General features: G+C 42.9%; 1 protein-coding gene across 2 annotated transcripts; it reads left to right on the top strand.

Moving 5' to 3' along the window:
- Nucleotides 1-2,652: 2,652 nt before the first annotated feature.
- On the top strand, nucleotides 2,653-17,049 carry spp1 (secreted phosphoprotein 1). Of its 2 annotated transcripts, XM_079407224.1 has the most exons (9): nucleotides 2,653-2,743; nucleotides 5,068-5,202; nucleotides 5,565-5,634; nucleotides 5,736-5,792; nucleotides 5,902-5,958; nucleotides 6,632-6,682; nucleotides 6,838-6,882; nucleotides 7,680-7,970; nucleotides 15,299-16,309. In XM_079407224.1, exons 3-9 carry the CDS (start codon nucleotides 5,581-5,583, stop codon nucleotides 15,674-15,676), a joined length of 933 nt encoding a protein of 310 aa, XP_079263350.1. In that variant the 5' UTR covers nucleotides 2,653-2,743; nucleotides 5,068-5,202; nucleotides 5,565-5,580; the 3' UTR covers nucleotides 15,677-16,309. The 2 variants fall into 2 exon arrangements, with proteins under 2 accessions (XP_079263350.1, XP_079263349.1); XM_079407223.1 differs by lacking the exon at nucleotides 5,068-5,202 and having other exon boundaries at nucleotides 2,656-2,743; nucleotides 15,299-17,049.
- The last annotated feature ends 480 nt before the right edge of the window (nucleotides 17,050-17,529 follow it).

The raw sequence follows: 17,529 nt of genomic DNA, 5'->3' as shown, positions 1-17,529 counted from the left end.
AAGGTTGTGGGTTCGAGTCTCGGGCCGGCAGGGATTGTAGGTGGGGGGAGTGACTGTCCAGCGCTCTCTCCACCCTCAATACCGCAACTGAGGTGCCCTTGAGCAAGGCACCGAACCCCCAACTGCTCCGCAGCATAAATGGCTGCCCACTGCTCCGGGTGTGTGTTCACGGTGTGTGTGTGTTCACTGCTGTGTGTGTGTTCACTGCTGTGTGTGTGCACGTTGGATGGGTTAAATGCAGAGCACGAATTCCGAGTATGGGTCACTATACTTGGCAGTATGTCACTTCACTTCATCAATTGAAGCAGGGGTAAGTTTAGTATGTAAATATTTTCTAATGTTAGCCTTGGTCTTGTTGGGATTCAAGTCGAATTAATGTAAATTTAACAGTCAAACATGCAAATTCAAAATGTACACAAAACACTAACAAAAAATAACATAGCCTCGCTCATGGTTCAACTGAAAACACCTGAACAACTTGGCTTACAACGTGCTAGTCACTCAGATGTGTTTTGCGAAAGCTACACTTCTACATTTCTACACTTTAAATCATCAGATCGTCTTGTCTACCATCTCTGCAAGTGTCATCACAGCACTCCACTTGGTCTAGTCTCACCTCAAAGGTAGATCGTTCAGGGTTTTGTGGCAGAAAGGGGTGTCTAAGTCACTTCAATCAAGGGGGTACTTACACTTAGAAAAAAAAAGTTATTTTAAGAACTGATCACTGGAAGGTTGTCTTGGGAATGGGAATACCATTTGGGAATACCACCACTTTGAAAATCAACTCTCCCTCCAAAAATTTATTGCAAAATCACACTTCACAAAGCATTAGTGGATTAAATATTCAAATAAAATGTGCTCTGATTGGCTGTGATTTTATGTGTTATGTAGTATTTTCCTTTTCAGAATTTTGCACCTGTAGCATTAACGCCTTGCTAAATTTGTCAAACCTAATTTTCATTTTACAACTGAACAAAATACCTTGTTAATAAAGGAGTAATTTATCACAAAATCAAAACACAACCTCGACTGTGAATTATTCCATTCTTAGTCATTAAATCTGACTGAGATTTACATTGGGGAATACATGAGCTATATGATGTGAAAACACACCAGTCCGTGTGATTATTTCTTACAGAAATGAGAAGGTGGTTTTGTCTCTGAGTTTTTTTGTTAATCCATCCGTGAGCCACAGGTGGTTTGGCCGCCATGCATGACAGCAAGGCGATTATTTTTACATTAAAGAAAATTCCAGACACAAACTATAGACTTCTTTCCCCCCTTACGACATTAGCCTGAGTGAAGAAATGAAAAACATTCGACTTCTTATATGAATGGTGGTTCGGTGCTGCATGTCTTAACATGTGTTTTCGAGCTTTCTAGATGACAACCTACGATTAGCATGTCTGATGTTTGTTTTATGATGTTTTCCAAATTTACTTCTACCTTTAAAGTCCCTATGTCTATTTTGTCTTCACTCTCTATATAAGAATCATTCTACCAACTACTGTAAGTGATGTATAGTGTTTCAAGTCCATACACTGCCTGTCAATCATTAGCACTGATATTCAGACTCTTTAATTGCTGCCCTGAGGTACATCTCACAATAGCACAGCAAATCATGAACACTAACTATCATTTTCAGGGGTTTATTTATGTTCATGTGCTGCTTGTTAATGGTGAATAATTGTATAGTAGAAGTTAGGGAATGCAAAATTGTCTGGTCTCCCCCCATGCAATACACAATATAGTCGAACACTGTAAATGCACAGAATAACACAAAAGGCCACCTGAGAGGCACACACTTTTAAAATACTGTTGACTGCAAATTCTGAGCAGCTGACTGCATTGCTACAAACAGACTGTGAATCATAGGAATGATACAGACTGAGGGGAAATTCATGTGATTTTGGTATGACACACCATCATCCTACTCAAATAAACTGTACAATGTTCTTTTACATATTTATGTGAAAAACACATATGGAATATACATATATCTTACCTAAATATCAGTGTGATTAACTATTAGACCTAGAGCTTATTTTTTATATATTAGTTTAAACTGAAATTGGTAATACAAAAATAAGAAGCTAGATGAAAATCTGAGTGGTTCACAAAGGGAATTTGAATCCCTAACCTTAAGTGTGCACAAAATTAAAAGCAATAATGCCCAGCAAACACTACTATAGACTATATTTTCATATTTGTAACATAAACTGGCCTTTTTGTGGTTTTGTGACACACTGTTCCCTACTAAAGTTTGAACTGATTACACACTTAACACTTCATTCTACTTTACAGCCAGAGGCATTAAACCCCTCAATTGAAGCCATTAAATATTTATTTGCCCTGTTTTACGTTATAATAACAATTAAAGAGGACACTGAGTCCTTCCATTGTAAATGCATAATATTTTACTGATAATAAGCATGACAGCATTATAGGATCCTAAGCACAATACAGGATATGTTTTATTTTTTCTGCTTGGTGGCGAATGTTTGCATTGCCTGGCCATATAAACCACAGGAAGAGTGGGAGCAAAAAGGTGGGACAGCAGCGGTAAACCTCATGACATCACAAGCTCCACTGCCATTGGACGTTTCCAGAAAGAACAGGGTTTAAAAAGCCAACCAGCAGCCATCTCTCACTAGCATCAAAACATAGCAAGATCTCATCTGATAAACGGACCTCAGTCTATCCTCCGACTGAAAAGAACTTCACATTTCTCAAAGAGAAAGAGGTAAGTCACAACTCTCATTAATTTGTGTCTTCTTTAGAAAGTTGACGTTAAAAAACTATTGGTTTTAAGTATGCAGATGTTGGAAGAAGCTTTGAGTAACTCATGGAATGTATTTACTTGCTTGTAGTCTGCAGTTTTTAGGTTTGTCAGGCATTTATCTGAACAAGTAGGAGTAGAGACCATGTAGCTACAGTCTATTTTAACCTTTAATCATGACAAATAATCAGAGGTGGAAAGAGGACCAAAATATTTTACTCAAGTACCATTACATTAAGGAACTTTTACTTAAGTACAAGTAAAAGTACCAGTCTAAAAATCTACTCAAGTAAAAGTAAAAAGTAGCTCATTTGAAATTTACTCCGAGTAAAAATTACTTTTTAACAGTGGGAGGAACGCAACAATGGGATAGGCCAAGGGTGTCAAACTCAGCTCCTGGAGGGCCACAGCCCTACACAGTATAGATATAAACCTAATTAATCAGATGTGTTTAATTAGGGTTATATCTATACTAATCATTTAGGTCTAATCAATTCTGGTTATATCTATACTAATCTAATCATTTAGGCTTATTTGAAAACTACATGGTATGTGTGTTGGAGCAGGGTTGGAACTAAACTCTGCAGGGCTGCAGCTCTCCAGGAACTGAGTTGACACCACTGGGATAGGCCTATAAATCTCAAACTAGTTGTTTTTAATTAAAGGAATCAGTTATTTAGAATAATAAGACATTTGGGCTGTTACCAGACAAATTACATCAGTATAAACAAAATTTATCTTTACAATGAAGTGGCATTTAGACGTATTTACACACTGTTTAATGCAGAATATTAATGCATTTAAGCTGCAGTTACAAATGCAGAAATAATGTTTTGATATCTAAGACATGACCAACTGAACCAAATCATTTAAACAGTTGATTCATTCAGGAACGAAACTCCGTCATGTTGCTCAGAGACGCAAAACTGTGCTGTGGCTGTGTTTCGGATTATTCTTGTTGTCGAAATAGAGCAAAAACAGGCAATATGGTGTCTAAAACGCAAGTCTCTTAATTAAATTCTTGTTTACTGAACTGTAAAAACAAACAAAAAAATAATAATAATTATATATATCTATATATGTGTGTGTGTGTGTAATCATGCTGATTTTTGGTGAAAACGGCACTCTTCGTGTGATATTGATTTACTATTTGAAGTTATATAAATATACATTTTCTGCACCTATCTCTTAAATTTTGTGATAATTTTAAATTCATTTTACCAGACTGAATCACGCAGTGAAAGAATGCACTATAAATGCGCGTGCACTAGTCTAATCTACTAGACTTCACACACGGTAGGAGTGTTTTGTTTGGTTTTTGGCTAAATACTGATAATGTCAAATCACACATCGATAAAACAACAATTACGATATTGTCGCAGACGATATATATCGCACACCCTGCACCACTGTCTTTTTGGCTCATTTGTGCAAAACCTTTTGCTAAACTGCCAAAGCTTCATTTTAACCACCAATGCAATGATGTAAGTATTTACCTTACCTCTACATGCTTGCGAAGGGGTATGTCGAGATTTTATAAGCTGCTAGTTTGGTCTCCCTAGGCAAACACAGCTTTTACTGCATAATAGAGCATAAACATGGCCAGGGGTTCACTTAATTTCCTTGGTTTTCAGCTGGGTCTGCACCATTAACACCTGTCTTGTCCATCTGCATCTTTCTTGTGATTTTAGTTTGTTCTCCTGCCCATCATATACTGCAGTAGTTTCCAGGGAGTGATTATTATTTTTTTACTCAGTAATTAATGTGTTTTAAAAGTACAATACTTCAAACAAAATATACTTAAGTAAAAGTTAAATTACAGATTTGAAAAATTACTTTAAAAAGTAGAAGTACACAAAAAAGCTACTCAGTTACAGTAACGCGAGTAAATGTAATTCGTTACTTTCCACCTCTGCAAATAATTCATACATCAAATGCAGTTCTTGCAGAATAAGCATCAAAGTTCTGAAAATGCAGTCAATGTAAGTAAAAGACAGATGTTCTGAAGGCTTTTAATGATTCTGACCACAGTTTATTATAGGCAGAGATGATTAACATGAACTTGACAGACGAAAGAGGAAGTTGCGGCTAGGGCACATAAAGGCCTTACTAATTTGTCAACTGACTCATTTATTCCAGCGACACAACCACTAAATTAAAGTTCCATACAAAAGAATAATAACACTGGCTGACTGACAGATGCCACCATTACTTCTCCCTGCAGCCCCAACAAAACGTTTAGTGTTTTGCGCTGCACTTCACATTTGCTTTGATGCCACAAATTTTAGGCCTTGGCTGGCAACATTGAAGATTCTAATGAGAAACTAAGTCAGGAGCCAGAGGCGTGCTATTTCTTGGGATTGTGGCTGCTACATAGTCTACATATAACTTCTGGAATTATACACCAGAGGAGATCATTATAGGTATAGCTAAACACACACTACCTCAACTTATACTTTATGCAATGTAGTTGTAGCTGAAAACAAACGAGATGTTTCATGGTGAGGACTGGCAGGAAGTCTTTTGGCATTTGCCAACATGTTTCAGAGCGCCCTTAAAAGGCATGCTTCCTTCCGAGTCCGTAAATGTGTAAATACCAAAATACCCACTTGAGGCATTTTATAGTTAGAACAATGAAGTAGAACAGCACATGCAATCCTCTCTGGAAAACATTTTTGTAGCTGGTGTAGGCTGCATCAGCCTTACATTTATAAGGTCAAAACTGATGCTCTCTATAACTGTGGATCTGCTTTGAAGAGCTTTTTGTTTTTCTTCTTTTTTTTAGAGTATTTTGCACAAAAATGAAGACGGTTATCGCTTTAACGCTCCTCATCGCCACAGTTTTCAGTTTACCAGTAAGTTCACTGTCATTTTAAATGTAAAAATCAGGCTTTAAAGTTGTGTACACTTCCATCTTTGTCGTCTTGTACATTCACATACATTTTTATTTTCTCAGGTGAAGCGCTCAGCTAGCAGTTCAGAGAGCTCAGAAGAAATGTTGGTTGCTCAACGGGCAAGTATCTTGTTTGATAGGGAAAGAATGAAAACTGCTTTGAAATGAATACTGCGCAGAAAACAATATTGCGATTTTAAGTAAACACGTGTCTTTCTGTCTTATACAGCCACCTCCTATTCTACGAAAAGCTGCTTCTGTTATGTTCAAGGCAGAACCTACACAGGTAAAACACGTCCACTAGCCTGTACTTCATCTATAATTGAATAGTTCACCCCCGATATGAAAATTCTGTCAGTATTTATTCACCATTTCTTTCTTTTGTGGAGCAAAAAATATGAATTTTTGAAGAATACGCTCACCATTTTTTCAAAATAAGGACCACGGCTGTTAAGCTGCAAAATGCTACACTAGAAAATGTCAGTGTGTAGGAACAAACAGAAATTTTAGTCATTATTTAATAAAAATCTTGACATATGCCCAAATTCACTTTGCTGTGAATGAGATTTTATGATAGAAGTAGCAAATTGTCTAAATGATTCGTTCATGAATCTGGCTAATTATCATTATTTTTTTTTTAACTGTTCTTAAGTTGAACCACTTTTTAAAATAATTTTATGGTGCTTTTCAATTTCATTGCAAGGAAAAGATTAAGCAGTACATAATTAAAAATTCTCCTTTTGTATTCCACTGAAAAAAGGAAGTTGCACAGGTTTGGATAAATGCAGGGGGTGAATAAATGATAGGTGAACTGTGTGAACTTTTCCTTTAATCTCAAAATACTGATATAAACTTGCACCTATGAGCTATTTACATTCAAGGACATGGTAATTGGCACATACATGAGAAATACAGTGAGTATTGTTATATTTATGCCAAGGCATTTGGTTGTGTTTCAGACTACGCCAGCAGAATCCAATGAAAGCACAGACAGTGCAGATGACAGTGAGGTAAATGAAAACTCATCCTCTAACCACATCACACGTCACTGCACTCCCACTATAGCCAATAAAAGACAACATGCTCTAAAAATACCCTTCCGCTGGTCTAGACGCACTGTAAGTGACCCCACTGCTAGTCTCAATACTGTTTCTTGCATTTGCAGGATGCAGATGAGGAATCTGAAACAGATGAGAACGAAGAGGAGAACGTGAGTCACTCTGATTGTGCTAAAATACTTATGTTTTCTGTCACGTAGAAAGATTGTGCGCAGTTGACAAACAATGGACTAAACCAGTAGTTTTTAACTGGTTTTGGTTCAAAACCCAGAATTGATAATGGGTATCAAGTGGCGGATTCCAGCAGTAAAGCATGTTTGCTTGCAACACCAAAAGTGATGGGTTTGATTCCCACAGAAAGCAAGAACTCATAAAAATTATTACTTAAATTTGCTTTGGATTCAAGCATCTGACAGATGCATACATGAAAAATGCAAAACAATAGTAAACATAAATGTACTAAAAATAAAAGTAAATTGAAAGTACTGTGGCCGACATTTGATGTCAATAAGGAATACACAAAAGAAATACATATTATCAGAAACTTCCTAAGATCATAATTATTGCATGCTTAAATTTTATTATGTGCGTTTGGCATTTTGCATGCTGTGCATAGCCCTATTTTTGAGTCTTAACTCATCTGTTGACACTGTATTTAACACAACAAGTTTTCATTACCAAACAATTAGCCTGTCAAAACTGAATGCAAAACTGCTGTAAGATGAGAAACAGTCACAGTGAATGACAACATAGGCTATTTGATGTTTAACATACAATTACAAGAAAAAAAAAGTTTGTTAGTGTGAAATTTGAACCAGTGGACCAGTAAAATTTTACGTTGTGCTACTCAACTTGATGCCGCAGCAATCGAATCCACCATGCTAGCAGTAAAGCTTCAGAATGTTATATTGCCAATTAAATTGCTCATTAACATATATTGTCCATTTAGGAGACTGACTCCAGTGAATCTGGAGAATCTGCGACCACCGTTGTCCCATCCACAGTGGAACCCTCACTGGACCCCGTCATCAACACAGGCCGGGGAGACAGCATGGGCTACCCTAGCGACTACAAGAAAAACATTGTCTACGTGGATGCAAACAACTTAGAAAAAATTCCTTCCCCATACAAGTCCCACAGCATTGACAAGTTGGGCGGCTTGACATTCGTGAGCAAGAAGTCCTCTGCCTACGATGACCAGAGCATCAATGATGTGGAGAAAGAGTTTAAACTGTTCAAGGTAAATACATAGGTTCCTTCAGTGGCGTGCACATGGTGGTCCGACGGTAAAGTGCCTTTTTTGAAGAAATATAGTATCGTGCTACAGCACACATTCTATCAGCTGCAGTTCTGGCACCGCCCGCCGTATCAATATACTGTACAACACGACATACATTCACATCAGTGTTAACGCAGCGGTAGAGTTACTTTCACGAGACACTGCACTTATTCACAATCAAAAAAGTACATTATTTGCATCTGCTTTAAAGCCTTGCCGGTTAAACGTTTCATTCACGCGGTGGTCAGACGTGCACTTTTTTTCTGAGCTCATATACCCAAAGCGTGCGCATGAAAAAGCCCGTCAAACAGTGCCTGATAACTGAACTAAGTTATCTTTTGTGCTAATACTGTCAAAACAAGGTTTCTGTATAGACTCAGTTGGTTATGTCTAAAATGAAAGTAAACAGCTGAGAGAAACGGATGCGTGCCTGTATATTTGATGGGTGCAGGTCTTAAACGGACAGTACTAAACATGCTGCCGACTGTAATTAAAGGGACAGTTAACCCTAAAATTTTATTTCTGTCATTTTTTACTCACTCACATGTTTTCCCAAACCTGTATTAATTTGTTTCTTGAGCTGAGCACAAAAGAAGATCATTTGGAGAATCTGGGTAACCAAACAGTTGCTGGTCCACATTGACTTTGATAGTAGGAAAAAAAAATACTATAGAAGTCACTGTGGACCAGCAACTGTTTGGTTTTTCACATTCTTCAAAATAGCATTTATGTTCAGCAGAAGAATGAAACTTATTGAGGTTTAAAACAACTTTTGAGTGTGTAAATGATGGTTATTAAAAATTACACTATTTTTATTTTGAGTGTGTAAATGATGGTTATTAAAAATTACACTATTTTTATTTTGAGTGTGTAAATGATGGTTATTAAAAATTACACTATTTTTATTTTTGGGTGCGTTATTCCTTTAATGTTAATAAAACACCAAAACACAAAGAGAAAAATCCCTCACTACTCTTGACTGAAAAACTTTAATACAGATGCTTTAATAGGAATCAATCTATAGTGTTTTATTTTTATATTTGTTCATTCAATTTCTTGAATGCTCCTGCTAAATACACCTATTGTAGCCTACCTGAAAATAAAACACTGTTATTTTATTTATATATTGTGTGTATTTGTAATGTGTATCTTTGTTCTCCTTTTTTACTAACAAAGATAAAATGACAAAGATTTTTATCTTCACCCACTTTAGCCTAAATATCCACCATCCTTTTTTATATTTTATTACCTTAAAACGCTTTATAATAGGGAAATTAGTTTGGCTGTAATGCTCAACTTGGAAAATAGAAAAACCAACATGACAAAGAATCGGGATAAAATCGTGAATCGTGATATTTAAAAATAAAATAGTCATGATATGATATTTTTGTGCGGAGGTCTGTGCACACCACTGGGTTCCTTTATGTTTGAAAAGTAATAGAAAAAGATAGGAAAACGTCTCGGGTTACGTATGTAACCCTGGTTCCCTGAAGGGAACGAGACGCTGCGTCGAACGCTACGGGGAACGCCCTCAGCGTGACCGCGCTCTGAACCAGAGTGTAAAATGTCCAATGAAAGGGCGAGACGTCATAGGCGGTGACGTCACTGACCGGAAAGCATATAAGCACGTGCGGTGGAGCCGGCGTTTGCTTCCAGGAATGAAGCAACCGCTCGCAGGGATACAGGAAGTATGGCCTAGAGACGCAGCGTCTCGTTCCCTTCAGGGAACCAGGGTTACATACGTAACCCGAGACGTTCCCTTCCAGGAACTCGAGCTGCGTCGAACGCTACGGGGAACGAGATGCCAACGCCACCAGACTTCCAAATACCTGCCCTGTGTGTATCACTGGGAGCACAGCGAGGGCGAGAAAGAAGAGCCGGGAGTGGCCGTAAGATCAAGGTGATAGAACCGAACAAAGGTGAGGGGCGTGGACCAACCCGCAGCTTTGCAGATATCCTGCATAGAAACCCCTGCCAGAAAGGCCTTGGAGGCCGCCATACTCCTAGTTGAATGGGCCTTAAGCCCCAGAGGCGAAGGGATGCCTGAAGATTCATAGGCCAAGGAAATAGTATCCACAATCCACCTGCTAAGGGTCTGCCTAGAAGCAGGCAGACCCCGCTTAGGAGGACCGAAGCAAACTAGCAATTGGTCCGTCCTTCTCCACAGGGCAGCTCTGTGGACGTATGCGTCCAGTGCTCACACTGGACACACACAGTTATGCTTTCGCTGGTCAGGCTCCCGAAAGGGAGGAGGACTGAGGGCCTGCAGCACGACAGGCCGTGGTATAGAAGAGGGGATCTAGGAAATAACCCGCTCGAGGGTAGAAAAACGCTTTGGCCAGACCAGGGGCAAAGACGAGATAAGAAGGGGCCATGAAAGGCCTACAAATCCCCACTCTCTTAAGAGACCACAGCAAGGTCCCCGTAGGGACACGTCGTACAGGAGGCCTCAGCCTCAGCGCACCGTGGAGGAAACCTGTAACCAGGGGGTGTCGACCCACTGTAAGGCCACCGAGAAGGGCGTGGTAGGCCGATAAAGCCACCACGTAAACCTTCAGGGTGGAGTGAGTTACCCCTGCGGAGAAACGGGCCTGCAGGACCTGCAGCACTGTACCAAACGGGCAGTTAACTGGGTCAAGGTGGCGGTCTCCGCACCAAGAAGTGAAATATTTTCACTTCAGGGCATACAGTTTCCTTATAGAGGGAGCTCTGGATTGGAAGATGGTCTCAGCAACCTCGGTTGAGAGACCGGAAGCTATGAGCTGCGCCCCCTCAGAGGCCAGAACTTCCACACGTAATGCGCGCGTCGCCTCGGCAACGTGCGCTGCAACAGCGAGCACTCACTCAGAGGGGGAAGAACCGCACACGCGGGCTTCCACGAACGAGAGCGCTAGATCTGGGGAATGCAGGAGGAGATAGGGCGAACCCGTCTCCAACCTGTTCACCAGATCCCTGTTGCCATCCAGAACTCCCGGGAGCAGAGCGATCGGGGAAAAACCGTACAGACGAAGCCTCGGCCAGGTCTGTACCAAGCGTCCAGTCCAAAGGAGCTGGAGGAACTAGAGGGGCATAGCGCTGACTCTCGAGTCGCACAGCCAAAAACCTCCATATCTGCTTCACCACCTCGGGGTGAAGCATCCATTCCCCGGGCCTCAGCCCCTGCCTCGACAGGATGTCTGCTCCCACATTGAGATACCCAGGGATATCGATGGCTCTGAGCGAGCGAAGTTTGCCCTGGGACCACACAAGGATCTGGTGCGCCAGCTTGTACAAGGGGCGCGAACGCAGACCTCCCTGGTGGTTGATGTAAGAGACCACCGCTGTGCTGTCGGTGCGCACCAACACATGGTGATCTCTTAGGTCCGGGAGAAAGTGCTTGAGTGCACGAAACACGGCCAACATTTCCAAACAATTGATATGCCACGTTAGATGGCGACCGCTCCACAGACCGCGGGCAGGGTGGCCACTCATGACCGCTCCCCAACCGGTGAGGGATGCGTCCGTCACTAGCATTACGCGGCGACAAGAGGCTCCCAGCACCGGGCCCTGAGACAAGAACCAAGCTTGGCTCCACATGTCTAAGGCACGTAGGCATCGCCGCGTGACCTTGATCATGCGAAGCGGGTTTCCCCTCGGGGAGAACCCCTTGGTCTTGAGCCACCCCTGTAGGGGTCTCATGTACAGCAGGCCAAAAGTAATCACGTTGGACGCAGCTGCCATGAGCCCCAGCAGTTTCTGAAACTGCCTGACAGTGAGTGACTGGCCCTCTTTCACTCTCTTGACTGAGGTGAGGATCGACTCGCTCCGAGCAGGAGACATACGTGCCTGCATCGTGGTCGAATCCCACACCACGCCTAGATAAGTGGTTCTCGTTACTGGAGAAAATCACACTTTCTTGACGTTCAGTCTCAACCCCTTCATGTGCGCGAGATCGACATCTCGATGCCGAGTCGCCACCTGCTCTGATCGAGCCAGAATCAACCAATCGTTGATGTAAAATGCGGGGTACGAGTGCAGGGCCAACGAGAAGAACCCAATATCGGTAAGCTTTGCCCCTAAAAGCAAACCTGAGGGACTTCCCGTGAGAGGGAAGGATGGAGACGTGAAATATGCGTCCTTAGATCCATCGTGACAAACCAGTCCTCGGACTTGGTCTGAGACACGACTGATGAGTGTAAGCACCCTGAACTTCAGTGACATGACTGAGCGGTTCAACTGACGCAGATCTACCATCCTTCCTTGGAACAATGAAGTACCGGCTGTAGAACCCGGACTCTCTTCCGTGAGGAGGGACCACCTCGATGGCCTCCTTCCCCAAGAGAGTGTCTACTTCCTGTTCCATGATCAGAGCCTGCTGGGGGACCACGCACGTGGGAATCACCCCATTGAAAGGCGGTGGCGGAGCGCCGAACTGAATACAAAAGGCCTTTCTCTACAGTACGCAGGACCCAATGAGATCCAATTGGCAGTAGTTTCCACGCTGCCTAAATGGTCTACTAAGGGAACCAGTCTCTCGAGACTGGCCTCTGATGTACCCAGAGCTGCTGGCACGGTGCCCTGAAGCGGAGGACCGGCAGGGGACGGCCGAACCAGGAGCTCTAGGGACCCCCGCAGGGGTGGCGAGCTTCTCAGCTCCGCTACACTTCGGGGCGGAAGAAACTGAGAACACCGCTCGCTGGAGCCAGCTGCGCCCTGGAACTCTGGCAGGGTTGGCAGACTGCTCTCCCGAGGGCACTGGGGGAGACGGACACCCGATCTGCCCCAGAGGGGTCTGCCCTCGTAAGTCCTAGGCACAGCACCAGGACTGCCTCAGCCTCAGCCCCCTAATGAATGACGGTCCTCAGACCCGCGTCATTCCTAGGAAGACCAAGCTGAAGAACCAGACCCTGCAAGGCAGGACCCAAAGAGACACATCGGCAGTAGTTCCCACGCTGCCTGATGGTCTCCTAAGGGAACCAGTCTCTCGAGACTGGCCTCTGGCGTGCCTAGAGCTGCTGGCTCGGTGCCCTGAAGCGGAGGACCGGCAGGAGACGGCCGAACCAGGAGCTCTAGGGACCCCCGCAGGGGTGGCGAGCTTCCCAGCTCCGCTACACTTCGGGGCGGAAGAACTGAGAACATTGCTCGCTGGAGCCAGCTGCGCCCTGGAACTCTGGCAGGGTTGGCAGACTGATCTCCCACGCCCGTAGGCTTCTTGGCCGAGAACCCCCTTAGACTTAAGAACGGTCCGCAGATCCGGCTTAGCCTTAGAGGTCCCCGACCCAGAGCGTTAGCTGCCACGGCCCCACCTCGGTGGGGTGTGAGTAGCCACGCTCTGTTTTGCGCCTCTCTAAAGAGGGGCTGGCACGCGGCGAGGGCTGCTCCCGCCTAGCAGCCCCCTGAGCTGGAGAAAGGCGAGGGAGAAACCGCTGAAACGCCGCCGCTTGTCTACGAGCCTCCTGGTACCTGTCGACGACGTAATTGACGTAGTCGCCGAACAGGCCAAAAGGCGCAAGCGGGGCGTCCATAAGGAAAACCCTATCTTCTCCTTCATGTCAGATAGGGTCGACCACAGACAGCGTTTCTAGGGAGCTCAGAGACCAATTTATAATTCAATCAAGTTGAGCCCAATCCCTCATCCAGCTCTCTAAGCAGGTACGTCAGCTTGGTGCGCCTGCAACACTCTCTCTTTTTTTTCTTCAGTGTGCAGACACGCACCAGCCTGACCTGCAGCCGCGAGCCTTCAGAGACAACGCCACGCAAGGGGACAGATAGCTCGCGAGCGTCTGTTCCACCTGGGGCATCGCTCTGATATGAATGAGAATAACGCACGCGTCGCCTCGGCAACGCGCGCTGCGATCCCCGCACTCACACTCGCCGCCGTGCCTCAGCAGCGGCGGGAATGTGAGATGTACAGCGGAGAGAAACACAACCAGCCCCCTTTTTTTTTTTTTTTTTTAGAGCTGACTGCGCGCCGTTCTCATTCATAATATGCTTGTGCAAGCACTGTTTCATTGACGCGTCCACCTCCTCGGAGGAAGACAGGTCTAGGAAAGGAAGAAGACACGGGCTCGCCCGTCTTCATTCAAGGCTAGTGAAACTCACTCCTCTCTTTTTCTTTTTCAAAGAGAGCCTTCAGAGAGCAGGCGTAAGAAATGAAAAAGCTCACAAACGGGCAGTCAGCTCCCTCGAGAGCTGAATCTGCGCGCTCTGCTCTCAAGCAGACCACACACAGACTGCGTGTATCCCAAGCAGTGATATAATGTTGTGTAGGGAGGAACACACAGCCCAGAATGCGATCTGCTATCGCCCCAGTGCTTGCACATATTGCTGGAGCCTACTTAAGTGATTGTGCAGGACAAACAACACTAAATAAGACTCACAACATGCAAAGACAATACACACAGACAGAGAAGCGGTTGCTGAATGACAAAAAGCAAACGCCGGCTCCACCGCACGTGCTTATATGCTTTCCGGTCAGTGACGTCACCGCCTATGACGTCTCGCCCTTTCATTGGACATTTTACACTCTGGTTCAGAGCGCGGTCACGCTGAGGGCGTTCCCCGTAGCGTTCGACGCAGCTCGAGTTCCTGGAAGGGAACATACACGTACAACACTTACAGAACAAGACAGTACTGTGGCAGAACATTTTATCAAATAGTAGGCCTACTTATTTAATTGAGTTGAGCTATGTTTCCATTCACCTATTTTTATGCGCATTTTGGGATATCGCATAAAAAACGCTGGATGGAAACATTCTAAAATGCGCATAAAAAATTTATGTGCTCAACTTAGTAGGATCAAATTCTCATCCGGTAAGAAAACATGTGCATAAACTATGATGGAAACACTTGTACCGAATAAATTCCTTAATGCGCATCAAAAAAGACATGTGACTTTTCAATGGGACAACATAAAACTGGACCAACCAACTGACAGCTCTCATTTCACAGCATCTGAAATGCTTGAGCAATGTCTTGTCAGATTGCTTCGTTATAATTAACTCCCAGAACTGTGTTCCCAAACAGAAGGCTCCGAAAATAAGATAACATGACTGTGTTTCATCTGCATGCTCTGAAGCTCGCAATTTATTGTATACAAAAATTATTACACAGTGCCTTCTCCTACTGCTGCAAATGAAATTTTTCTCATGATATTTACCGCAAGGTATTCAGGAAGTTACGATTTTGTTCTTTTGGAAACGGCGCTTTTCGCAAAGGTTTTATGCGATATTCCAAATTTGCGCATACGTTTAATTAGTAACTTTGGATGAAAACCGGTACTGCAGCTGAGATGTTCTTTTGTTTCTCAGGCTCTGCAGGTGCACGATACTCCTCTGGAGGAGGACGACACCAGCACCCCAGAGGTGGAGGACATGGAGCCAAACGACCGCCAGGCTGCTCTGGGAAGCCAAGAGATCGTTCCCACCGGAAACCAGGATGCTACAGCAGAATCAGACAGCGAGGGGGCAAGTGCTGGTGACACTCCCAACGACAGTGCGAGTGCCAGTGCCAGCCAGGAGCAAAATGAAGAGGAGTCGGACAGCAGCCCGAGCAGCGAGGAGACCACAACCACGCCTGGAGCTGCAGACACCGAGAACGACTCCTCACAGAGCACAGAGAGCCAGGAGAGCGATTCGGATGAGGAGAACACCCAGACCACCGACGCTACTCTTATCATAGCAAAGTAAACGCATCCGAGCACAAACCCTCAACGGGCTGTCGACAGAAACGAATGCAAATGTATTAATTGTATGGTGCTTGGTGACTCACTCCACCTGATGTTAGTGTGAGTTAGACAAACGGCAGAGCACAAAGATACGGTTCATACAAGTTCTTCAACTGCTGCCGAACCTGTTAAGATGCAGTTTCATCTCAACAATGTCTTCCTGTTCATTGCACAATTATTTACAATCTTAATGTAAATGTAATTTTATACTGCTTTATGTATGTAATGACTGATCATTTATGAATAAATTTTGACCTTTATCAGTTATGCAGTGTTTTCTCATGCACAGAAAATATACAAGATAAAGCAATGTTCATTTAGGCTATTACCCTAAAAAGAATTACAGATAAAATCCAGTAAACCATTCACATTGTCAGTTTGTCTCCTGGAAAAGTGCAATTTCTGACAACATTTAGCTCAAGCAAAAATCTTCATAGATGTACAGTATAGTAATGCCTTGCTGGAGAAAAAATAGTAATAATACCGAAACAAAAACAAAAAAATACTTAACCTGCCTAAACTGGTTTGCTGGTCTTAATCTCCCTGGTTTTTTGAGTGATTTTAGAAGGGTTTTGGCCACTTTCCAGATGGTCACATTGGGAGACCAGATTAAACCAGCTAAGACCAGCAAACAAGATCAGGCTGGTTTAAGTTTCACCAACCCAGCCATACGATCAAGATCCATCTTTTTGAAATCCAACACATCCGAAGGCCCCCATATTGGCTGTAAAAATAAGATATTTCTGCAGTAATTATGACAGTCTAAATGATTCTTTTTAATAACAGGGAGTGCTGATATATTGAAATAATTACATATGATTAATTTTGGGATTTCAGATTCCAGCTTTCGATTCTGTATGTTCTTGTCTAAAACGGTAGTTATTGGGGGGAATACGTGTGTGTGTGTTAATATACGTATATAATATAATCAACACTTTAGCATCTAGACCTGTCAGAAACTTTATAGCAATGACCTAGAACACTCTAAAACACAAACAGTAACCACTTTTGTAAAATGTACTTTGATATATTTGAAATAATAAAATGTGAGGGAAAAACCCCCCACAGAAATGCCTTTACTAGTTAGAGCAATATGAGTGTGTAAATTCTTTAGAAACATCCCTTAGATGTGTCAAAATCCTTTTTTTGATTTCTAAAAGTGAATGTATCACACAGCGGTACAGCTGTGCTTTTCTTTTGCCAACGTGTTGATGTGCAGGCTCCAGACAAATATTTGCCAAACTTTGAAGTTTGGAGGAGTCTAGGGCTCCGTAATTAGCCTGCTCTGGGTGTGCAGATACTCTGGGCTATTTCGTACAAAAATAAATACTATACTAAATGAAATGTGTAATTCTTTACCACAATGACACTGGTGTTGACAAAGTAACAGCATGGTGCACATTACTTCTGCTTTACTAATGTGACGCACTTCTCAGTGTACAGTAGGTTTCATTACGTCTGTAATCACAGAGCTATCAAACCAAACTATGTGTTTCTCCACTGTCTGGAAATGTTCTGCGGATGCTTTTCATATATAATTCACCTACCAACAAAAACACACATTTTGATTTAAGTATGAGACTGAGATGTAAAATAAAGCAGTCTACAAAAAAGAATCAATACTGCCAAAACTATGTAAGCTTCTTTTAAAAGCAGTTCTAATGCTGCATTCACATGCTATCAGAATTATCATAAATACGAGCTTCCTAGTCGGAAATTGGATGTGAACGACCTTGTATGGCCAATTTCCGACTAGGAAACTCGTATTTACAATAAACGAATGCAGCATAAAATACACTGGCTGTCCCAAAAAAA

This window comes from Barbus barbus (assembly GCF_936440315.1).
Source record: "Barbus barbus genome assembly, chromosome: 45".
In the NCBI taxonomy this organism is placed as follows: domain Eukaryota; kingdom Metazoa; phylum Chordata; class Actinopteri; order Cypriniformes; family Cyprinidae; genus Barbus; species Barbus barbus.
The sequence above is the reverse complement of the archived record's forward strand: the minus strand, read 5'-3'. Positions and strand labels throughout refer to the sequence as shown.

Excerpts from the sequence above, each read along its gene's own strand:
- spp1 (XM_079407223.1), top strand. The coding sequence starts at position 5,581 with ATGAAGACGGTTATCGCTTTAACGCTCCTCATCGCCACAGTTTTCAGT. Across the intron at positions 5,959-6,631 it reads TCAAGGCAGAACCTACACAG|ACTACGCCAGCAGAATCCAA; the intron begins GTAAAACACGTC and ends GTTGTGTTTCAG. Across the intron at positions 7,971-15,298 it reads AAGAGTTTAAACTGTTCAAG|GCTCTGCAGGTGCACGATAC; the intron begins GTAAATACATAG and ends TTTGTTTCTCAG.